This window comes from Miscanthus floridulus, chromosome 6 (genome assembly GCF_019320115.1).
Source record: "Miscanthus floridulus cultivar M001 chromosome 6, ASM1932011v1, whole genome shotgun sequence".
Taxonomy (NCBI): Eukaryota; Viridiplantae; Streptophyta; class Magnoliopsida; order Poales; family Poaceae; genus Miscanthus; species Miscanthus floridulus.
In genome coordinates, this window is record NC_089585.1 from 126455719 (window position 1) to 126480392 (window position 24674).

Here is a 24674-nt window from a genome sequence, read left to right on the forward strand (position 1 = left end):
CATCTTGATCTAACAGTATGACATTTCTCTCCTTGGATCTAGGATCTAACCTTACAATATATGCAAGGTAAGTACGCTACATATTTTATCCCTACCTAAAACTCCACATAAGCTTTTTAGAAGTAGGATAAGAAGGGACAAAACAATGCTTTGATGAGGAACTAAACACATTGAGCGATCTGAGAGAATCATTTGAGGAGCAAAGCTATGTTTTAATTTGAAAATCTTTCAAAAATCCAAGTTTTCTAAGCAGGGGAAGCAAGGATGATAGGATTCTAATCCGTTCCATTCCTCAACCACTCAAGATGGTATGGTAGACACTTCAAAGTTCACATGTGTAGGTGAGGCTTGAAATAAGCATATTTCCGTACTACCGGTTAACTTGTATTGCTATGATCAAACTTGGGGGGGCAGCTTCTAATTGGCTAAAGTAGATGAATAGAGATGCAGAGAAAGATCAATTTTGAAGTTATCAAGATCAAAAAGAAGATGGAGCCGATGCAGCTTTCAGTGGTTGCGATCAAATGTCATCGGCTTGGGAAAAGAAGACCATCGGATTGAAATAGTTCGAAGCATGAAAACTCATACTTCGAACTAGGGGGGCCTGTGTTTACACCAAAATTTGGTTAGCTTATCCTAGAAGGGAAGAGATCGGTCGATGATGTCAAAAGCGAGAAAGTTTCCTAATTAAGGGATATTTATGAGTCGGCCAAGAAATATTATTTAATTAATTTGAGAGAGACATGACGTCCAGATGCATATTAGGATAAAATAAATAAGGACACGTATCAAACAAGGAAGCTTCATCAGCAAGAATTCTACATAAGGGAAATTAGAGTCCATGTATCTTGGTATTTCTTTTTGTTATATAATCGTGTTTGTTTAGGACTCTTATCAGCCTAGGGTTTAAATATAAACCCCCGGCTATTGTATCAAACACACAATCAATCAAATACAAGTTATTTACTTTTTTGGCTTTGGCCACCCTTTAAGAGTAGGAGTAGAGTAGATCTCAGTGAGTTCTTCAGCAAGTATGACTGCATTGATCCGGTCGGCCTTCACTGCTTGTCTGTAAGTACCGTCATGGTTTATACCTCTGTTCGTACAGCTGCATCGATCCGGTCGACCTGCACTGCGACTCTGGTATGAGTTAGTTATCGACTCTTGTCTAGTTCAAGTACGGCTGCATTGATCCGGTCGACCTCCACTGCTCCAACTAGATTAAGGTCAAGTTATTGGCTCTATCTAAGGGTGGCGTTCCTTCGGATAGATTCATTAAGTTACCGATATTGCTTATTGCTTCCATTGTTTATTTAATTACAGCAATATCACTTTGCCCGATTGGGATTGATCTAGATTAGCCTTACATCTTTGTTAACCCATTATTTGTTAGTCTAAACCGATTTAATCTACACTTTAAACGATGAATTATGTTTTATCGGCTATTTTATGTCAATCTTGATCATGCATAGCGTGCGGTTAAGGCGTGTTTGATCTTGAGTAGATCTATTGGCTAGCGAAAACTGTTCCATGGCCCGTTATCATGGCCTATGTGATTCTACCTCACACCCCACTGTTAGCACCGTGGAGTGGGGACTGTTATTTGGTAGATCTGTTCCTGAGAGGGCATGACCTTAACTGTGTGTTATGCCTGAATCGACTGTTTTAGCCGATATCGAGAGCTTTCATGAAAGGTTCGCATCACGAGATCGTTGAAGTAGTGATAGGTTGAAAGATGTGTTAGCCCCATGATCTTATTATTGTATTACGACCTACATGATTCTGCATCATGCCCCACTGATATTAGTAATAAGTTAGGGTCGTCGAGTCTATTGTTGTTTCTATGGCCTACATGATTCTACCTTATGCCCCACTGGTCATAGCGATAGATGAGATCTAATATATTTATTAGATTTGTCTCTATTAAATGGTTGAATGATGATAAATTGTTTCTTTCATAAAAAGGGGTTCGGTTACTTGCGGTCATTGGTTTAGCATGAACTAATCACTGTTGATATCTTTTTGCTAGTGACCAGTATTTGTTTAAACAATGATATTCATAATGATAACCGATTCTTCTTACACAACCCCATGAGCTTTAACCTATTTATTCTTACGAATATGCTAAAATCGGCTATTTAGTCGATCTCCTTTCATATCGGCTCTCAGAGCCGCACATTTAGGACTGTCTGGCAACACTGGCATGTTCCGCCCTTAATTACTGATAAGCTTTCTCTCCTTTTCATTTGTAGGGTCAAATTGATTAGCACGTCTCGAGAGGAGTGCGTAGGATCAACCACCCTTGCGTTGAAGCTAGGCGGATCCCCAGCTCCATCGAGCAGACCCTTCTGGCTTGCTCATGTGTCCTCGACATAGAACAAAATTCCGTGTCGACAAGGGTAAAAACAAAGAATGGATGGGACAAGCCTCCCCTTATGAAGTGATTCCATCACAAAACAAAATTGATGTATTCATGAATACAAACTATTCACATGGGGGCTTCCCCACAAACTTATCCTTTACATATGTTGATTACTTCTACTTTAAATTCTATTGTGGCCACCCGGCGGCATCGGCTAACGGCGTGATCGATGAAGATAAGGGCTGCTCGCTCTCTGACGGGGCGACGTTCAGTTCGGTCAGAGGCGGGATGACGCTCACTTCTGACCCGGCCTCCACTCCATCTGTAGGCTGGATGAGGTCTTATTGACGCACAGCTTCAGCCACGCTCGCACGGTGAGCCTCCATCACCCAGCACGGAGACTTGCTTGGCAACCATCTGCACGCATAGCACCAAGCTCTCCCCGAGCGCGTGGATGGCGTCCATGCTCTAGCCGTCAGCGTACCCTCTGTAGACGGTGGTGAAGTCTAGGTCCAGGTGGTGCATCACCACTGAGGTCAGCACCCCTGACGTCCCATAGAACATCCTGTCAGAGATGAGCGCCCAAACCTCATTCGGGACCTCCGCTAGCAGGATGGCGGGCGTGTTGGTACTCGGCGCTGACCCGAACACTTCTAAAACAAACGACCTAGGCGACATTGCGGATCTGGTCGAGCTCCCCCTTGAGAGCACATCGCTCTTGAAGGGACTTCGCTAGTGCCTCCGTGCTCCGACCGATCACTGCCTTGGCTGTCTCCAGCTCCCGCTCCAGCGATCCAATCCTTCCGCCCAGTTCTGGAAGAAGGACGACAAGCTCAGAAGCAAAGAAAAGGAAAAACCAAGGCATCAACCAAAGGCGTAACAGGTATGTATTGAGGCAGGAGTTCTCGAGGATGGAGAGTCCTTCCTCCTGCCGGACCACCTTCTCAAGCAGCCGAGTTTTTGACACCTTCGCCCCAAGCACTTGCCCCCGAAGCGCAAGCACTTCTTGATCGACCTCTGACCAGGCCTTTCGCTCTGTCTCCAGGGTCTCCAAGTACTTCTGGAGTGCCATCTCGGTCTTCGTCAGGTGGACCTTCATCGCCGTGAGTCCCCGCTCGGCAAAGGTCGCTCGTTCCACCGCGAGCAGCTCCCACGCCCACACTCCCATCACCTTGGCCGCCCGGTCTTGGGACTCGTGGTGGGCGGACTCCAGCTGGTGCTCGAGCTCATTGACGCACCATGACATCGTGGCTTCTCGCTTCATCCAACCGTGCTCCTTCCGAAGGAAACGAGACTTGCGAATTGACTTCGCCTCTAACTCCTGTAAAGCAAGAAGCAAGCATGCTAACACAACCAGCGGAAGACCAAGGAGTTGAGGACAAGCACTAAAAGCATAGAAAGCTTACCTCAATGACACATAGTAGGTCAACTAAGACCGCCTGATGGATGAGCTCAACCCGCTCCAAGGCCTCCCTAAGCTTTGCCTTAGTTTGGGCGAGATCGGACTCCATCGATAGCCCTCTCTCCTCCATGAAGTGCTAGAGCGCGACCTCCTTGTCATCATGAAGGACGAACCGAGCCTTCCTCGGGTCACTGAGGTAGGCCACACCAGCTCGCGGGTCACCTTGAACCGGATGGAAGATCCAGTCACCGCAACATCGTGCGATGACTGGACCACCGCCAGCTCCTATGACGGCGGGATGGCCGGTGGCTCCACCCTGGTGCCTGCCTCACTGAAGTAGGGGATCTCCACTATCTCAACCCCATGGCCCACCAGCAGATGTTCTACCTTTGGCCTAGTCGAGTCACCTCCCGACACCTCTAGCTCTGACCAGGAGGGTGAGCCATGCGTCCCTCCACAGGGCAAGGCAGGGAGCCCGATCTCCCTCCTCTCTTCCGCTGTAGCTGGTGCGGGGGGATCACAAGGGTCACCTTTGACCTAGCCTCTACCATCGCCACAGGGATTGCCGCCATCACCGTCGCTGCCGCTGCCACCGTGCTCGTAGCTGGCCAGGAGGGCACAACCCCCGAAAGGGCAGGTCACACCACCACCAGCCTGCTTTCCCCACTGCTCATTGTAACTCGCTATAGGCTGGGTCTCCACTCCTCCCGCACGGGAGGCGGGGCGATGCTCAATCCTGTCAATACCTGGCCACTGTCAAAATAAGTACAGGTCAGTCATGCTCAAAGAACTCAACTGTGAGATCAAAAGAAACATAGATACATACCTAGACGAAAGGTTTAGGGCCCTGAAGCCCTGGCCCGCTGGCAACGAGTCCGCTGGACGAGGACCACTCATGGGTCATGACCAGCGCCCCCTCGTATCGACCGAGGGAGGAGTCGACCCAGCCGATTCCCGATTAGCCCTCAAATGGCCGCGCCTATTGGCTCATGGCGTGCCCACTGGAGAAACTAATGGGGCCTCTCCCCATTGTGGCTCATGCACATGCACCGACCCCAAAGATGTGGGGGTATGGGCATGCTCCTCCGACTAGCTAGCATGCCCCGCCATGCTTGGAGTAGGGGCGGTAAAGCCAGCGACACCTCCAATGGGCACGGCGACCGTGCCCGCTTCACCTCTCTCTTGACGGCGGCATCTGAGCTCATGGCGCGCTTTGTTGACACAGGAACATCACTGCGCCTCTCCGTATCCCACCCACCGCCAATGGGCGCGGCTGTAGGCGCGCGATGCTCCACCGAGGTCACGACGACACCCCTATCTCTATCATCCTTGGAGGTGCTCACGTCGCCACCCATCTCCATGGGCTCCTCTGTCTGGAGCTCCCCCTCCACGTCGCTTAGGTTTTCGCCAGCCCGTACCCACCGGGCGATCTCCTTCTTGTGCCTCCTCTGAGCCTTCTTAGCTTTATTCTTCTTCTTGGTGTCCGCCGCCTCCTTCTGGGCAGCTTACCGAGCCACGCCCTCTGGCTCCCTCGGGAGATGCGGCCAAGATTTGTAACCGACAAGTCCCTACGAAGCGGATGACTCGAAGTCAAAATATGGGAGAGCAAAAGGGAAAACACGGAATAAGGAGAGGGGAGCGTACCAGAGTGGACAGCTTCACGGCGTGGAGGGGTCTAGGCTTTCCTTCGAGGGACTCTTGGGCCCTCAGCTACAGCACCCGATCGAGCCGACTCCAGACCTCGTCCTTTGCTAACTCCTCTGATGACACGCGATCAGGATCTGTTGGACCCAAGTAGTTCCACATTGGTCGCCTCCTCTCTGCCAGCGGGGCAACCCGATGGCGAAAGAAGGTGTGGAACACCCATAGCCTATCGAGGCCGTGTTGCACCAGCTTCTGGAGCTTCGCCTCGATGATCACCAGCTTGTTCTGCCGACTCAAGGGCCCCCATGACTAGCTCTCCCGCCTCCTTTCGGTGAACGGCGGGAACGACACCTCCACTAGGTTCCTGATATAGAACCACTCCCCATGCCACCCTCGATTGGAGTTGCAGGGGGAGTACATGGGGTAGGAGCCCCGTGGCCTCGGCTTCTTCTGCAGCGCGAATCCCCCAACCGGCATGACTTCCCCTCCGACAAGCCTTGCCCGGTGAAGATTTGCCAGAAGAAGTCCACGTGTGGCTCCATCCCAAGAAATGCCTCATAGACGGTGATGAAGCCAGCGACGTGCAGCACCCCTATCAGATTGAGGTGTTGCAGCTCCAGGCCCCACTCATTAAGGATCCCATGCAAGAATCAGTGCGTGGGATGTCCTAGCCTATGCTCGTGGAAGGCGAGGAAGGAGACAACCTCGTCGGACCAAGGTCACGGAATAGCCTCCCCTGGTGCCGGAGCCCTCTAGTACGCCACCTCCTTCGGTGGAAGTAGCCCCTTCTCGGCGAAGGCGGCCATCACCGCCTCATCTACGTTGGATGGCCTCCAGTTCGACATTGTGCTCTAGATTCACAAACAAATCTGTGAGTTCTCCTCTCCCTCGCTTCACCCTCTTTCTCCTAGGAACCACCGCGGCGCGCGAACGGGCTTGGCGAAAAGGAAGAAGGAGGAGAAACATCAGTTGGAGAATAGGCGAAGGAATGGACGAAAACCCTCTCCCTTCCCCTATTTAAGGAGGAGACACAGTAGTTGGAGAAAGGCGAAGGATTTGGGTGAAAACACTCTCCCTTCCCCTATTCAATGCGGATAGGCATGCGGTGGGACGCGTCCTGACCAATGGGATGTGCCCTACCCAACAAAACGACGCCTGGTTATACGGGACATGGCCTAGGCATGGCCCACCACTACCGCATGCCGAGCACAGGAAACAAGGCGCAACCGCACGTAGACGGCCCTTCGCCTTCCCAAGCTAGACTTGGAAGGGCCCAACGATGGGATCTTCATCAAGGAGAGACCAACAGGCTTCCTGAGTCTATCGGATGGCTTAGGCGACTGCCGAGAGACAGGTAAGGAGCAGTGGGACGTCCCATGTGGGATATGCCGTCTCCATCACGAACAACGAACACGGATCCCATTTAGACATATCCGACAAGAACTCCTCAAACCCATCACTCGAGTCATCAAGGTAACTTTACCAAACCCTCTTACTTTATTTTTTATGCATGATCATTCATTCATCCATTCTCATGCACGCATTCACACATTCATTCATACCATCATCCATTCATCTCATACATCCAAAGCATCGCATATGCAATTAATGCATCACAACGCTTTGTGTTGTGTCATGAAGCGGTAGTTGCCTCATTCAACATGAGCAATGATCGATCGAGGTTCAAAGGTAGGCCCATGAAGGGCTTAAGACTGCCTCGTGTCAAACAGAGCTAGGGGAGAAAACACAGATGAGCCCCAATGGCCCTCGCCCAGTATGCTTAGAAGCAAACAGGGTCATCTCAACCTTCTTGTTCGATCCTAACCTCGAGCCATGCCCACAAAATCTCCATCGAGAGGAGGCGAGCGGGCCACCTGAGTCGGTCTCCGGAATGACCTGGGCATCTACCGAAAGATGGGTTAAGAAGCAAAGGAATGCCACATGAGGGCTATGCCGACCCCATCATGAACGACGGACCCAGATTCTGCTCGAACGCACCCGTTAGTGAGCTCATCGAGCGCGACACTCGAGCCATCGAGGCAAGTGACGTTAGCTCAGCCCCTCGGGTTGCGAAAACTATGGATGGGGTAACACACGGAACTAGACCAACCCCTACCGAACCAACAGGGCTTGGGGGCTCAGGTCGCTCGACGCCGACTAGGGAAATCAATCGACCGCGCACATCGTGGGTGGGACAAACATGGGCGAACACCCCGAACGGCAGAAACATGAGTCTGCGGCCCTAGGAAAGAGTGTCAAGATACTCAGCCTCTAACCGACTCAACAGTCGGATGCAGGCTCAGGGGCTACACCCACCAGGTGCGCTCGCCCGCACCCGCTTGCAAGTCAAAAAAACCCTAGACGATTCTACCAAAATCGCTCGAGGGCTACACCCACCGGGTGCGCTCGCGCGCACCTACTGACAAAACGAAGAATCCCCCTGACGATTCTACTCAAATCGCTCGGGGGCTCCTGTCGGGTTCATAGACCCGAGGTCCCTAATGGGCTCGCTTCCCTACAAAAGCTTGGCCCAGCAGACGGCATTACAGACGACGCGCAACTCCTAGGACGGCCCTGATACCTAACGATAGTCCGGAAGAGTGATCCGGTCTCCGACCGGAAAGCCTCCGACAACGACCGGCTTCTCCAATCGGAAGGTCTGGCCAAGGAGGGGACGATGCTCGCTTCCTACTCCGACCCGTTTCTCTGACCGGAAGTACACCGAACCTCTGCATACAGCTCTTTCTCCGACCAACGCGGTCAGAGCTGACTAGGAATGACCGAACGGGAACGCCCGCTCGGTGAGGACCCAAGAAATCAGGCGGAGCAGATAAGGTGAGGCGTTCAAAGTCAACCGCAATACCGAGGACCGTACCCTGCACACCTGCAGGACATAATTCCTCCCAATTGAAGGATGTGCTGACTTCGTCGTCAAGAGATATGTCCATCGGTGGAGGTCTGTTCATGAATCTTCGCAGCTTTCTGCATGATAGTTTTAATTGTATACAACCTGTTCAGTTGACTGGTTCGTATCGTTGCTGGTTCGTGAAGAAGTACTGCTGGCTGGTTTGTGTGAGAGAAAAATATTGTTCCGACTGATAATTTACAATTATTTACGACAAGCCACAGCCAAACGAACAGGCTGATAAGTGTTCTTGATATTCCGAGGTCTTGTAACTCAGTCTGCGCACGAGCTTGCTAGGTTGGGTATGAGTTGGGACCTGGGTCAAGTTTGCCTCTGGACTGACCCCTCCCTGAATTTGTAACTCTGTTGGATTGCTCGCGATTTGGCTAAGCTTGAGTCTCTTAATACAAGGCCGTAGAGCCTGGGTACGTATCAACAAAAAAAAAAAAAAACCTGAGCTCTAGGGAGTGCTATCGTGTACTACAGAATAAACTTTTAGAGCCCGTGAAAATTAATTTCTAGATGAGTTCAAAAAAAAACTGAATAGATCATTTTTTTAGTACGGAGTTCGTAACCATATTTTGGCAAAGGCTTTTAGGCGAGTAAATAATTGTTCCTAGTCATTTGATTTTTCATGCCAACTATGTGCGTTCTCCAGGCTTTGAAACCGTGACCTAAGCGTCGCTACAGTGTTGTTGGCAATAGAAGAACCTTTCCTTAATACTTCTGGTTTGGGAACAATTTCTAGGAAACACCACCTTTACCTCCTTGAAAAGAATTTCAAGAGCTGTTTATAATATATCAAATCATCTCTAAAATTAGACTCTATTTATAAAGACGGTTTATCATGTGACCTGCTCTTAAAAATAGAACTTTTTTTATAGCGGTGCTGTCACAGAAAAATAGATATTTTCATGACTATTTCCACTTATAATATGTTGTTTGTGACAACAAAAAAGATAATCAATAGAGAATATTTCTAAATATCAATCTAAAGCAACTACTTTTATAGCATAAACTTTTCGTATGATTAGAGTAATTGCTGGTAAAAAATTCCAATGTTGCCTTGTATTTTGAAAAGACGGAGGGAGCAATAAGCCGCAAATGTCTATATCAACGAGTTGCCGATAAAAATCCTAGCAGGAATGTGCCATACTCGACAAACGGCACCTGTAAAAAAGTAAGCTGGTTACTAGGCACAGCGCCACTGGGCGCTATCACCGTTTCGGTCGCCGGAGATGTGCAAACAATAAACTGGCGTTTTCGCGCTGTCGCTGGCAGCTTTGGAGTGTGGTGACCGGCGAACGAAGACATTTCCTCGTCCAGGCGTTCTGAATACTACTCGTCAGTCGTCACCGCGGTTCCTAGTACAATTGCTCGAATGCCGCCGCGGCCTCCGCTTGCGTCGAACAGTCGCGCGCGGGCGAGATGGGAGACGCCGGCTTCGCTCTCCTCATCGCGTTAACGGCCGCCCTGGCCGCGCTGTTCCTCGTCCTGCTCGGGGCCGTCGTCGTCCGGCACTGCTGCTGGCGGCGCCGCGACGACGTGTCGCCCACGCGCCGCGGCTTCGTCCTTTTCGACGTCTGCTTCGCCGAAGACAGGCAGCGGGGCGCCGTGAGGCCGCCGTCGTCGTCCATGGAGAGGAGCCGGGGGCGGCGGTCCACGGGGGCGAGGGAGGGCCGGGACCACGCGCCCGGCGGCGTCGAGGCCGCGGCGGCGGACGAGCAGGTGGAGCCCGACGAGTTCGAGATCGCGAGGTGGAAGAAGATCTTCGGGGGCCCCAACAGGTCCCTGTCCACGATAGACGAGGGCACGGAGAAGGGCGGCACGACGCCGATCACGACGCCCTCCTTCTGCACGCCCCCCGAGTCGCCTGACCGACTGGACGCCCGCGCCCTGGACATGGAGACCGTCGCGGTGCAACTTCGTCAGGCGTAACACTAGGTACTTCCTCTGTGTGTGTTTTGAGTATGCGACACTAGGTATTGTTGGTTACGAGTATGCGACACATGAGCAGTAGTGACGTACAGCTAGTTGAAATCATATGCCGCGAAACAAGAGCATCATTCTTGTACAAGATCATGTACGTAGCTAGTAGTAGTAAACTATTTTTGCAGGTGAATGGAACTTTCTAACCGAGCTGTTTAGTACTGTTTGACAGTGAGTAGCGAATAAATTACTCCAAGTAAACGTCGTGCCTGTATACTGACCTACTGTATGGTTGCATAAGCCTAGCCCGCTGAAGTATCCAGTCATCTCGGTCCCTTCGGGATCAAGGAAGGAAGTGAGGCGTGCTGCGTGCAACCACCATTTCCATCACCTCAAGATCGACCGCTAGCTAGCGATCGGTGCCACGGTGGTCCGTGCTCAGCATTCAGGAATCACAGGAAGCAGTTACTGCAACGTCCTGTCGTCCCCCCCTCCTACGCTAGTCGTAAACATGTGGGCCTCTCCCTCTGGCGTGGTCATCGACGGACGACCTCAGGCCTCAGCGGCGACCGTCACCTGGTTCGTGCTCAGCAACCCAACTTTGAACGCGGACTCGGGGATCGACCGACAGCGACACCCTCGCATGCAGGTCTGCCCCGTCGTCCCTCGCAGCTAGATGGCTGCCAGGCTGCGGCAGCGGTGCCGTTAGGCCGGTCTCGGTGGGAGGTTTGACCTCCCAATTTTCAAAACGTGACATTAAGAATGAGACTCAATGCAGAGTTTCATACACTAGCTTTAGCATTTCGTATAATGTGTTGTAATCAAATGTGGTTTGTGAACTATGTAGCTTTTGGGCAATGCTACGGTACAATCTTTACCTACGAGGAAGTAAGATCTCAAATCAATCTGAACCATTGATTTTTCACATTTATGAATTACTTAATAAATTAAAAAATCCAGTAAAATAAGCTAGAAAAAGAGAAAAAGATTCTCCGGATCTTGTAATCTTGGGATAACATGGAAGTGGGTTGGCCTTCCTTTGTATACATGCATGATGATTAAAAAAATATGTTAAGATTAGCAACCAACGAAAGTTCAAAATAAACACGGATATGAAATTAAAAAAAAAAGTTGTCACCTAAGTCTAACACGCTAGCTAATAAAACAGGTAACACAGGAGGTATACGTACATGCATGAAAAAATCGATCAATTACGTTTAAAGTCTGTAAACTAATACAGGAGGTAACGTACGTGCATGCATAAAAAAATCAATTACATTCAGAGTTTGTAAACTAACAGATGGAACACGTACATACATCAAAAACAGTTGCTAACACGACACGAGCTAACATAAAGGCGTTACATGCACACACAAAAAAAAAATAACATGCTAGTTAAATACATCATGTCCAAAGTTTGCAAACTAAAAAGATTCACTATATCCTATAAATCATGCATGCATCAATTAGATCTACAAAAGAAAAGTTATAGCTAAAACTTTCTTAATTTATCATACTTTACAAAATAAAAAATAAAATAAATACATATTTCATCTATTACCACCTCCTAGAGGTAATAGATGATCCTAGCCATCCCCTACTAAAATGGTGAAATTCTTCTAGTGTTTTTAAGTAGTAATAAAACACTGCCACTAGTCATAGCACGTTGGAATATCACTAGGCATTTAGTAGAGAAAATTTATACTAAATTTTGAATGTTAAAACATTAGAAGAAGCCCACCTAAGTCTAAAATTCTGGTCGTGTCCGATCTATTTGAAGGTACCACATCAATGCCCGTAGCTTTTTTCCTCGCAAAAAAAACAAACAAACTATGCAGCCTTTTGCAGCGTCAGTTTATACACATAAAAAAACACAGCATTCATATGTGATCACTTCAGTTTCACGTTCAGCTGCGCTGGAACTGAATTGAAAAAAAGGACAGGAAAGCTGGGCACTGGAACACAGAAATGGGGAAAATCGGCAAGCTGTGTTTGAACTGAATCTATCTCAAGCCTGGTGCACATCATGCCGCTGAACAAAAGCAGCGGCTACTGCTGTAGACATGAAGTTGCTGTTGCTGTTGAACAAAAACAGCAGCTACTAATTTTAACCACAAGACATTCAGTTCTAAATTTTAAGACTTGAAATTCACACACAATTTAGAACCTGTGCATATCAAAATGATCATAGATGTCAAACCAGCAGTTCAGATCAGGATGATCCTTAAATCTGTAGACTTGCATAAATGAATGCTCGTTGGTTGCATGATGGCTTCTACATATTGCTTTTCTGACAGAAATTTATATGCAGGCGCACTAAATTCATACTACAGAAAATGCATACTAGAGCATCATACTAAAGAAAAAAAGGACCAATCAAAGAAGAAGCAAGGTATTTTTTTCAGGCATCCAAATCATTGCAGAGATACATCAAAAACACTTGCAGGCATCAAAATCTCTATCTGTAAAAATCACTTGCATGCATCAGACCACTTGCAGGCATCAAAATCACAGGCGAGGAAGCTGAAGGCGTTCGTCCCAAACAAAGCACGAGACAAGCAGCACACCGCACACAGCGAGTGCACGCGGCAGCGGACAACCAGCACGCGAGCGGACGCGGCGACCGCGACCTGCGTGTACCTGCGGCGGCTTGGGCGAGCGGACGCGGCAGGGCGGGCGGGCGAGCCGAGGCGACCGCTACCTGCGTGTACCTGCGTCGAGCACGACCTGCGTGTACCTGCGGCGGCCTGGGCGAGCGGACGCGACAGCGCGGACCGTGCGAGCGGACGCGGTGGAGACGCAGGGCGCGTCCTGATGCTTGGCGTGGACAGAGTAGGCGCGGTCGCGGGCGGAGCAAGACGTAGTCGGCGAGGAGCTCGTCGTGGGTCTTGAGCAGGACGGCGCGGATGCAGGCCGGTGTTGGAAGCGGTGTCGTGGTCGGCTGCGGCACGCCCGACGCGGCTGCAGCGGGGTCGGGGAAGGGACCGCTCCTGGATCTCCGACCCAGCTGCTCGGCTCTACTGCACGGGAGCAGGAAGAAGAACCGCACGAGCAGGAAGAAGAATGGCGGGAGGATTGGGGCGGGGCGCGGGAAGGATGGCGATGGGGGCGGGGCAGATTGGGGCGGAGCCGCGCGCAAGCAGCAAGGGATCGCGCGGTGAAATCTTTCCCCTCAACGCGGGTGTCGTGCGATTTCCAACAAGTTGGAATCAGTGCACGGTCGTTTCGCCCGCAAGAAACGTTTCTCTTCTCTCTCCTGCACGGAACATGGAAAGATTTCATTTTTTATGAATCGTCGTCCTATTTAATGTGCATAAAACCACATGAAGACCTTACTGAGCTGGGCTACTTACGGTCGGTTCCTTGTGCTTTCTTGGTTCGTACTCCATACCAAAATCTCCATCGTTGGCTAGAGCAAGGCCACAGTCTCTATTTTATCTTACTATTACTAATTAGAGCCCCTAATGAAAACATCACGTTAATTCTCACCGGACGCACTAAAAAAAAAGATAAATCTTAGAAATTCTCATAATAATTACAAACATCTGGCCTTTGATTTGGTAGACTCTAATCATGATCACCGATAATAGCCATTAGATCTATTGTAGTTTATTAAAAATTTACCCACCACTGTCATTATAAAAAATACATAAAGTAACACCCTAATTTTACATCTAAATTACCCATCTTTGCCATTACAAAAGATAATTCAAAATAACACCCTATATTCAGCGGCGGAGCTAAGGAACTTTCGCGACTAGGGCCAATATTATGAACCACTAACACCAGATCGCATGCTAATGGACAAAAGTAATGCTAGTATATAGATTTAGGTGGAAAAAACAAAGGAATTACTCTAGTGTTTTTTCTCACGCCTGGGGCCATGGCCATACTGGCCCTAGCCTTATATCCGCCACTGCCTATATTTGTTTGTAAATTATCCACATATGTCCTTCTAAAAGAATTAAAACAACTTCCTCAATTTGCATCTAAATTATCCACATTGGCAACATAATTTAAATTAAACCCCTATAATATTACACCTAAATTATCCAGCTTTGCCATTATAAAAAAAATAATTTAAAATAATCATCTAAATTTATATCTAAATTATCCACATCTACCTTATGAAAGATAATTTAAAATGACTCCTAGTGATTTTATAAATTATTAGCCTTTATCATTATGAAAGTTAATGCAAAGTAATATTCTAAGTTTGGATTTAGCCTATCCATATATGTCGTTGTGAAAGATAATATAAGGTACTATATTTATATTTGTATGTATAGCCATTATAAAAAATAAACAAAAAAATCTTTGCAGTCTACACGTAAACAGTAATATATATTATTACAAGAAAATAAATCAATATCCATAAAGTATGATACATATATATTTTAAAATTTCAGACTTCTATAATCAAGAAATAAAATAACTATAATACTATGTTCGACCATGTATATCAAATATACATGTATACATTAGGATAAATATTTATTTTAATAACTTATGAAACATAGAAAAATATTCACTTAACAAACAAAAGAATATATATGTTTAGTGAACATTTTTAATATTTTTAATAAAAGATAAAGAATACATGAATACTAGAGTTTCTATTTAACATGTGAAATATTGCAACAACTTGATTAATAATTACTCCCTCCGTTCTAATTTATAAATCGGTTTGACTTTTTTTGGTACATCTATTTTGCTATATTTTAGAAGTGTGGGGATCACTGGTAGCTATATTTTTTCTAGCCATTTAAGAATACTTTATAGTAAAAAGTCAGTCATTATTAGTTTAAGTATTAAAATACTCTTGAGGTTAGCACTGCTACCCTGTTTGAGATCTCACTTCAAACTCTATGACTTATCTTAAGCGATATGGTGTATGTTTCAAATAATGGCTTATGCTATTGTAGTGCTTAAGAACATACTCTATGACCTAAAATACATATTTTTAAAAAGTTCAAAAAAGAGAGTTAATGAAAGATACAATCATCACAAGGGTTTCAACTTAACTTTGAGGAGAGAAAAGTCTCCATAAGAATAAAATATAAAAATCAAAATTTAGATTCATGACTTTCATAAGATACATGATGCAACAAGAGACACCTTGATTAATACTAAGGTTTCAAAGTAATTGTAGTTTAAAAATCTACAGAGGTACAGGTGCCATGCAAAGGGAAAATACGAATATGGATAAAAGAATATAGATTAGTTCATTGAGAAATAGTAATCAATAAGTTTATGATAACTAGATATATAGACTAGAGAGTATCTATTATGTCTATTGTGTTAGAAAATAAACAAAGGGAATTCTTTATTAGTTAGATGTACTCTCTCCATTCTAAATTATAAGACGTTTTGAATTATCTAAATACATAATTTTTGTTATATACTTAGATGTATTGTCTAAATATATAGTAAAAAACAATATATCTTAAAAAGTCAAAATATCTTATAATTTGGATTGAATGAAATAATACTTATATATTCCATAATGCTAGCCCGTGTGAGAGCATGCGTTGATAGACTAGTTGCTCCAAATAAAAACTGATACCTGATAGGCCGAACGCAATACAACGACTTCACCGTGGATTTCACTTTCGGCATCATGCTCGCGATGCTTTCACGTGCCCCTCCATCATGACCATTCTCATTCTCATCAAGTGCATGGTGATGTGCCGATTATTGGGATCTTCTTGGACGGGACTCCACCACCTGGTCAAATTGTTCCGTTTATTTAAGTAGTAGTTTTTTCCAAGCGTGCAATATGTTCACGTGAAAAAAACAAACGCTCCAATATGTTTTTTGATCGAGGAAATTTACTGTTCGTTCGATCGCGCATGACTTCAGAGGTACGATGTTACGTGCATCCGTGGTGGTTCGTTTGAGATCAGAGAGAAAGAAAAAAAAAGAACGTAGCCTCGTAGGTACATCATTCATTGACCAGAAGTCAGAATATCTAGGCCCTGTTTGGGGCTAAATTTTAGTCCAGTCTTTTTAGTCACTCGTAGCCTTGTATGTATCTAACTATGAGAGCTAAAACTAACGACTAAACTTTAGTCTGTTCTTTTTTCATTAGCCCACCAAGATAAGCTAAAGACAGCTAAAAGTGGTCTTTCTGGACAAAAGACATATTATTCCCACCCACCCGAGCGTACCCTTATCTCTTGAGGCTTTTACATGTATACCATTAAAAAAGTTTATAATTACACACTAAGTCATTAAAAAAGTTGACCGTACACGAGTGCCGTCGTTCTGAACTTCTTTGCTCTTCAAGCCATTCCATCGGTGTTCTATTCATTTTTCACCGTTACATGTAGGCCCGGTCAGTATAAAGGTCCAGAATACCCTTCTCCACACTGCTCGAAAAGGCCTTTCTCCCACTCGCAAAGGCCTTTCTCCACACTGCATCTGCTACGTCGTGCAAGGCACGGCCACGGGGGCCACAAGTCCTGGCGGTACGCGCGGCAATGCGAGGACAGTCCCTGGCACCAGCGCGCCCGGTGCGTAGAGCAGTGCAGGGAGGAGGAGCGAGAGAAGCAGCAGGAGGAGCGGGGCGGCAGGCACGAGCACGAGCACGACCGCCGTGGCGACCGGCGCGGCGAGGGCTCGTCGGGAGACGAGCGTGAGCAGGAGCCAGGCCGGCGGCCGTACGTGTTCGACCGGCGCAGCTTCTGCCGCGTCGTCCGGAGCGAGCAGGGGTCCGTGAGGGTGCTCCGGCCGTTCCACGAGGCGTCCAAGCTCCTCCGCGGCATCCGGAACTACCGCGTGGCGGTCCTGGAGGCGAACCCGCGCTCGTTCATCGTGCCCGGCCACACCGACGCGCACTGCATCTGCTACGTCGTGCAAGGTACGCCGGTGACCGTGATCGAGGACGCCGTCATGTACGTTTGTTGTTGTGCTTAGCTGATCGACTGGATTTCATTGGTTGCTAGGCGAGGGAGTGGTGACGACGATCGAGAACGGCGAGAGGCGCTCGTACACCATCAAGGAAGGCCACATCTTCGTGGCGCCGGCCGGGGCCATCACCTACCTGGCCAAGACCGACGGCCGGAAGAAACTGGTCATCGCCAAGATCCTCCACACCATATCCGTGCCTGGCGAGTTCCAGGTAATTATTATTAAGCTCTAAACAAGACATCATGGATTGTTGCATAACCCAATCGACTGACGTGTCATTTTTTTTGGCAGTTCTTCTTCAGCCCCGGCGAGAGGAACCCGGAATCGTTCCTGTCGAGCTTCAGCAAGAGCATCCAGAGAGCTGCTTACAAGGTACGTAGTACACATGACATACATGTCTTACATGTGCAGCAACGAAGTGTCGACCTGTGTGTGTGCTCACTGCTCACATCGCGTTCATGTCGCAGACCTCAAGCGACCGGCTGGAGAGGCTGTTCAGGAAGCGCGAGCAGGACAAGGGGGTCATCGTGCGCGCCACGGAGGAGCAGATCTGCGAGCTGCAGCGCCACGCCTCGGAGGGCGGCCACGGCCCGCACTGGCCCCTGCCGCCGTTCGGCGAGTCGCACGGCCCCTACAGCCTCCTGGACCAGCGGCCCAGCATCGGCAACCAGCACGGGCAGCTCTACGAGGCCGACGCGTGCAGCTTCCACGACCTCGCCGACCACGACGTCAGCGTCTCCTTCACCAACATCACCGCGGTGCGTGCGCGCGTGCGCCCCCTCTAAATTAACCGTTGCTAGGCTAGCTTGTGCTTGCGATTTTGATGAGCACTTCGTTACATGGGTCCATGAGCGCGCCATTGTTCAACACCCGTTCGTTCAAGATCAGCTACGTGGCGAAAGGCGAAGGGTCCGCCGAGATCGTGTGCCCGCACCACCACGAGTCGCAGGGCGGCGAGCGCGAGCGCGGCAAGGGCAGGCGGAGGAGCGAAGAAGAAGAAGGATCTGAGGAGGAGGAGGAGGAGGAGGAAGCTGGGCAGGGGTACCACACCATCCGGGCGCGGCTGTCGCCGGGCACGGCGTTCGTGGTGCCCGTGGGCCACCCGTTCGTCGCGGTGGTGTCCCCGGACAGCAACCTCGAGCTCGTGTGCTTCGAGATCCACGCCGAGAAGAACGAGAAGGTGTTCCTGGCCGGCGCCGACAACGTGTTCAAGAAGCTGGACCACGTGGCCAAGGCGCTGTCGTTCACGGCCACGAGCGCTGACGGAGGGGATGGCGGCCGCGAGCGCAAGCGGTGTGGAGAAAGGCCTTTGCGAGCGGTGTGGAGAAGAGTATTTTGGACGTTTATACTGATCGGACCCACATATAACGGTGAAAAACGAACGAAACACCGACGGAATGGCTTGAAGAGCGGTCAACTTTTTTAATGACTTATACATAATTACAGACTTTTTTATGGCATACGTGTAAAAGCCTCTTATCTCTTCAGTCTCACTTCCACCCGCCGCCAGCTTGGTTCGTCACTTCCACCCGCGTCGCGCGGTTCTCCGCCTTTGCCGGCGCCGCCCGTCACCATCTCGGCCCTCACCAACGCCTCTCCTCACCACCACCGCCGCCCCTCACCACCACCGCGCCACCACCAGATGGACGGCCATGGCGGAGACGAGTACAGGGACTTCTTCTCCCAGCCGGATCCAGTGTCCCTCTCCGCCGGCTTCGACGTCTTCTCCCAGCCGGCTCCTGGTGCCAGCAGCGTTCATGCTCCACGGAGCGGCATGGAGGGCCTCGATATGAACTCCCAGGCGGATTGCTTCCCTGACCTCGCGTCGTACGAGCAACTCCTGCAGTCCGGCCCGACCGCAGGTCAGGGGCTTCCTCCCCTTCGCATCCGTGGCGGCAGAGACAGCGTGGCTGCGAAGAACCCCTTTCGCGCTCCTCGCTCGGAAGGTGGAGGAAGCGGAAGTCAGGGAGGACGCGGAGGTCGCGGTGCAGGCGGAGGTCAGGGAGGTCGCGGAAGTCGTGGAGGTCGCGGTGCTTGTGGTGGATCGACCGGTGCCGCCCCTAGTACTGGTCGTCATGCTGCGGACAACTTCATGACGACGGAGGACGAAGGTGATGGACAAGACGAAGACCATGGCGTCCTTCAGGTCGATGGCACCTCGTTGGTGAGCAAATTTTCAATCTGAACACTGCTAGATTGTTTGATAGTGATTGATTGTAACTTGTGTTTAGATTGTTTGATAGTGATAGATTTTCTGATACCTTGCTACTGTATAGTATATGAAAGCAGTGCATAATTTTTTCCTTTATTAGATGAGAGTTGATAAGGCAAATTGGTCCGAAGGAAATACTTTTCTGTTTTGTGACTTGTGCGTTGAGTAAATAAGGGCAGGGAACTGCAATAATGGAACCATGACAGCAAGAGGCTACAAGATTATCTCAACTAAGTATTTCATGGCCACTGGACTGAGGCATGACAGGAAGCAACTGAAGAATAGAATTGGACAACTTAAATCTGTGTATTCATTTTAGCTGTGTCTCAATCAACAGGCTGGTTTAGGCCGTGACAATGGTAAAGTTGTGGCCTCTCCTGCATTTTGGAAGAAACACAGAGGTAAACCTTCATTTCGGCAGTGTGCTTTTTTTATGCATCCCTTTTTGTTATGTATGATATATTTTTATTTGTTGACAACAGGGCAAACCAGAATTGAAGAAACTTAACATGGTCCTCCAGATTACCTAGATCAACTTGAAGAAATGTTTAGTGGTATTGCTGTGGATGGATCCTCCTCCTGTATCCCTGGCCAAATGGAATTAGAGGAAGAGGAACGTGCTAGGGAACAAGAGGGGGATGATGATCAAAGCCCCATGAGTACCAGCAGCCGCAAGAGGGCTAGTAGTACTAGTACCACTGCTAAAAGTCCTGAAAAGAAGACAAATGGACTGCTGACAGAGATGCTACCCATAAGGTCTATGAATCCATCAAGAATAAGGAAGACAAGATGGCGTAATCCATGAAGAAGTGTCAGGAATTGGCTATAGAATGTGGGGCAGCTTCTAACAGTGTGGAGTATTTTGTTGCTGGAATGCTGTCCAAAAAAGCAGAAAATCGGCAGTTCTTCATCAACATCCCCAACCCTGAAGATCGTCTAATTTGGCTGCAGAGATGGTGCAAGAAAAAGGATATCTACTGGTCTGAGTTGGCTGCAGTGATGGTGCAAGAAAAAGAGATGGCTACATAGTTTCGAAATGGCCCTATGGCAAGAGGTAAAAAAGAGACATTTAATTTCGTGCATTCTTCTCTTAGAAATGTCATCGCGCGATCCTTTGGAGTTTTGAAGATGAAGTGGAGGATTTTGTTGGATTTGCCAAGTTATCCGATGGCAAATCAAAGCTCAATAATACTTGCATGCATGACACTTCATAATTTTATTAGAGAGAGTGCTATGGCGGATCAAGGCTTTGAGTTGGTAGACCGTGATGAAAACTATGTACCATTGGCAGAACCATCCACTACTCAACGGAGGAATGTGCCGAATGCCCAAGAAGAGGAGGAAGATCAGAACATGAATGCATTCCGTGATCAAATAGCGAATGGGTTGTTCAATAGGTCATAGAAATTGTGTATGATTTTGTTTAATATGTGTAATAATGTTTCGGATCATGACAATTTGTATGGACATATATATGATTGTGATGTGTGATGTTTGTGAGGGAGAGAGCGCCAGGCAGAAAGCATATCGTGACGTGCATGGCTGTGCACTTGTGCATGGGTATAATAATTAGAGGCAATAATTAGGGGCAAATGAGTCATGTTATAGTAAAGGGCTAAACAGTCCCATGAGGTTAAACTTTAACCCTTCGTTCGGCGTGTTCAGCTGTTCGCTTGCATAGTGGATTTTAGATTATTTTGAATGATTCAATAGTGTTATGTGATAGAGAATAAGCTGAAACAAGCTGAGAAGTAAACAACTGAACACGCCGGGCTAAACTGTTTAACCTCTGAGCCTCAGTGTGACAGCCATCCTTGACAAGGGAAAGCAGTTGGAAAGCACGTACGTGTCCGATATGGCAGAGCTCCGGCCTGCCAATGTTTTTTTTTAAAAAACAGAACATGTCTACCGTTTACTACTACCAATTACCAGTTCGCTGTGATCAAATCAAATATTCAAATATACGTACACTGTCCTTTTGTTTTCTTATCTACTGTATAAATCAAGCATGCATTGATGAGTAGTACTTCCGAAAAACTGGTTCGCCAGATTTTATGGGTTAACGAAGTCAGCGACGCTGTGCAACGGGCACGATCAGCCCAACTTATCAGCTGGTTCTGGCTTATTCTCTCTCACAAAATACTAATGAATCAGCCAAAAATTTGCGTGGTTTTTTTCAAAGATAAATAAATAAATCATAACAAATCTAAGGATTAAGGACAATCAGGATCTATGTATGCTTTCCTATAGTTATAATTAGTTAGTCGTAGATAAAAGAAAAATCAAGCAGAAAATGACAGTACACGAACTAAGCAAATCGATCAACTCATCCGCGTACAATCAAACCTATTGCTCGCAGCTTCCGCACTCTCTCTCACGGGAAGTCGTCCACATGGCACTGCATCAGCGTGAACCCCAGCGCCACTGCCGTGGCGTTGCTCGGGTCCGGGACCCTGATGTAGCAGTCCACATCCGCCCTGTACTCGACGCTGTTGACAACGATCACCTCCAGCCGCACCCTCGTGTGGAACTTGACGTTGATGCAGAAGAATCCCTCCTCCTTCTCCCTGCCGAACAACGCCGCCGCCGCCGCTAAGAATAGTGATGCGATGGGGCAGAGTCAAACGGGCGAGGACGACTCAAGTCGGGGGCTCGAGGCAGAGGAAGGGTGCCAGTGGGAAGACGAAGGGGGTCGTCGAAGGATGACCACGAGTGGCACCGGCAATGGGACAGGGTCCGTTCACTCCCTCTCAACGCACATCAGAATGGGAATGTGACAACATAACGAACCTCAATCTCCTCTATTCCTGGACGGCTAGATAAGGTGGGACAGAAGGACAAAAAATGGCCGGTTAGGTGCCCTCAAATTTTATATTTCACAAAATGTTTTATAAAGTCCTCAAAATGCATGTTAGCCTGCTGGCCTTGTTATATAATGACATTTCAGCAAAGCTCACTCTAAAGATGGTATTTCAACCAAGTCTACTTTTGAGAGTCCATAATAGTAAATCCAAAATTTCTCAATGCTGCTGCAGGCGGTCCTGTGAAATACGAGAACCCCTGAACCCCTAATTCAATAGACAACCAACCCAACAATTCTCCTCTGATTGGATTTTGGTGGATCGATCGGATGCCATGGCCATCGTCGCTGCGGAACAATTCTCCTTCTCCGATTGGATCTCGGTGGATCGATCAAATGCCATGATCGCCGCCGCAAAGCCCCGAAGGCAGCGACCACAAGAACGCCATGTGCCAAACTGACGATGAGTCACTTAACACAATGGACTACAAAACCAAACGAAACCCGGAAACAATTACTAACCTGTTGATTTCATTAAAAAAAATACTACCCGTTGATCACGCAAAATAGTAGACAAAAGAACATCACTCTGCTAAATGAAGAAAAAAGAACAAAAAAGATGGAACAATGGATTAGGATTTTTTTTGAGCTTAGAACACTGGATTAGATGGACCGGAGTTTCTTGGTGTGGCGTGGCCCATCCAGCGATGCTCAACTTGCCCAAAACATCACATGAGGCATCACAATTCACAAGCAGGAGGCAACCGCCGTTTCCGTTTCTATCGTCGTTGGCGTAGACGGACGGGCCAGGGCCCAAGGAAGCCGGGCGCAGACTTTGGACTCAGATGTGGGAGCCAACACAGAGTCAAGCGGGGACTGGACAAAAAAAAGGGTCATCAATCAAAAATTTCTCATGCTACTGCGGGCGGTCCTGTGATCCTGTGAAACACGATAACCCCCGAACCCCTAATCCAATTGGCAATCGCCGCTGCCACGCGGAGCCCATCTCTAATCGATCCAACAATTCTCCTTCTCGGATTGGATTTTGGTGGATCGATCGAACGTCATGGGCGAAGCTGCCGCGGAACGATTCTCCTTCTCCGATTGGATCTTGGTGGATCGAAGGCAGCGGCGACGAGAACACCCGCAGCGTCCTTCTCGATGTTCGAGCCTACAGCGCCGCCACCAAGAACGCCTCCACCGCCAGATCAAAGACGAGCACCGGCCATACCATCGAGGTGACTTTCTGGACCGTGCCCCCGCCTGCCCTCTCCCACATCTCCGCGCACTGCCCTGATCTGCAGCTACCACCAGACGATCTGAGCCTGGCGCCCCGCGCTGTCGTCGCCGCCGACGACCTCGTCGTCCTCCGAGTCCCCGTTAACCCTCTGGGCAACGATTTCTTCCAGCACAACGACTACTTCGTCTACAGGGCGCACCAAACTGGATCTCCTACCAAACCCGTGGCCCTATTGCTTTGGAGACCAAGAGATCGCCATACTTAGCCGCGGCGCGGTAACCGCCGACGGCGGCAACCAGTATGTCGTTGCCGCCCTCAAGGTCTACCCTTTCACGCTGCACCTGTACCGCTCCAAACCTGGCGGCGAGACATGGAGGTGGACAGTCCAGCCGGTTTCGGTGGAGATGCCGGTGAGGGACAGCGTGTGCCCGATCGCAGACACGGCCAAGAGGCTCTTGTACCACCTGACGACGAACGTGATCACGCTTGGAGGCACCGGTGGGCTGGGTCGATCTCTGGCGCGGCATCCTCCTCTGCGACGTTCTCGAGGAGCGTCCCAAGCTGCGTGACATGCCGCTACCGCTGCCGGCCAAGGGCAACTGGAGAAGGTTCCTCCGCGACGGCGAGCGCTTTGTCCGGGACATCACTGTCAGCCAGCACAAGGACTGCATCAAGTACGTCGAGATGGAAATCGTTCCGCCGAGAGTGGTGATGAACACCGTGTCCTCCCCTGAACCTGCCACGTATCTTGAATGGGTGCGCCGCAAAGACTGCCTGTCTCCGCCGACGCGCTCCGTGGTCCCTGGTCGGTGGAAGGCCACTAGAGCATGCCTATCCCGGTCACTTCATGGGACGACTGGCGCACGGAATGCACCGCCGAGTCGCAGGAATTCCACGTCGGCGACCCAGGGCATCGTGGGCTGCTGCAAGAGCTTTTGAGCAGCAGCGGTGGTGACTGTGAGGAGGAGGAGGAGGCCAAAGAGGCAGCTTTGTCCCTGGGATCCCTGCATATGGGTTACCCCGCCTTGAGCATCGACGATGATGTTGTTTACCTGTCGTGCAAGGCTGCCAGCAGGGGTCTGATGGGGTTAGTGGCTGCTGTGGACGTGAGGAAGAAGGAGCTGCGAGTAGTGGCCAAGCTTGACATCGAAAGGAACACCTGCTTCATGCGTAGCTACATTGCCACTGTGATCTCCAAATATATCTCTAAGGCTACAGGTACTTGTGCGGCACCATTCCGATCCTTGCCAACAACTGCTTTTATGTGA

At 48.8% G+C, this 24674-nt stretch overlaps 2 protein-coding genes, 1 long non-coding RNA gene and 1 pseudogene across 6 annotated transcripts; all 4 read left to right on the top strand.

Annotated features, from left to right (window-relative positions):
* The first annotated feature begins 9646 nt into the window (after nt 1-9646).
* LOC136459508 (uncharacterized) lies at nt 9647-12975 on the top strand. Of its 4 annotated transcripts, XR_010760209.1 has the most exons (3): nt 9647-10257; nt 12554-12634; nt 12731-12975. XR_010760209.1 is itself a non-coding variant. In XM_066459355.1 (2 exons), the coding sequence occupies exon 1, from the start codon at nt 9742-9744 to the stop codon at nt 10249-10251; it is 510 nt and encodes a 169-aa protein (XP_066315452.1). In that variant the 5' UTR covers nt 9647-9741; the 3' UTR covers nt 10252-10257; nt 12554-12637. The 4 variants fall into 4 exon arrangements, 3 of the variants coding, with proteins under 3 accessions (XP_066315452.1, XP_066315454.1, XP_066315453.1); XM_066459355.1 differs by lacking the exon at nt 12731-12975 and having other exon boundaries at nt 12554-12637; XM_066459357.1 differs by lacking the exons at nt 12554-12634; nt 12731-12975 and adding an exon at nt 10544-11673.
* Nucleotides 12976-16094: 3119 nt separating this feature from the next.
* Nucleotides 16095-18580, top strand: LOC136461193 (globulin-1 S allele-like). The gene is made up of 7 exons (XM_066460596.1): nt 16095-16106; nt 16575-16579; nt 16683-17104; nt 17190-17365; nt 17446-17526; nt 17622-17911; nt 17995-18580. Exons 1-7 carry the CDS (start codon nt 16095-16097, stop codon nt 18578-18580), a joined length of 1572 nt encoding a protein of 523 aa, XP_066316693.1.
* An 87-nt stretch (nt 18581-18667) lies between these two features.
* Nucleotides 18668-20841, top strand: LOC136459510 (uncharacterized). The gene is made up of 3 exons (XR_010760210.1): nt 18668-19318; nt 19467-19767; nt 19849-20841. It is a non-coding gene; the product is annotated as an uncharacterized lncRNA (long non-coding RNA).
* Nucleotides 20842-23011: 2170 nt separating this feature from the next.
* Nucleotides 23012-24674, top strand: LOC136461194 (uncharacterized; annotated as a pseudogene).

Bases quoted from the DNA above. Each gene is read 5' to 3' on its own strand.
- LOC136459508 (XM_066459355.1), top strand. From the start codon at position 9,742: ATGGGAGACGCCGGCTTCGCTCTCCTCATCGCGTTAACGGCCGCCCTG.
- LOC136461193 (XM_066460596.1), top strand. The intron at 17,105-17,189 runs GTACGCCGGTGA...ATTGGTTGCTAG, and splicing joins CATCTGCTACGTCGTGCAAG to GCGAGGGAGTGGTGACGACG. The intron at 17,912-17,994 runs GGTGCGTGCGCG...CACTTCGTTACA, and splicing joins TCCTTCACCAACATCACCGC to TGGGTCCATGAGCGCGCCAT.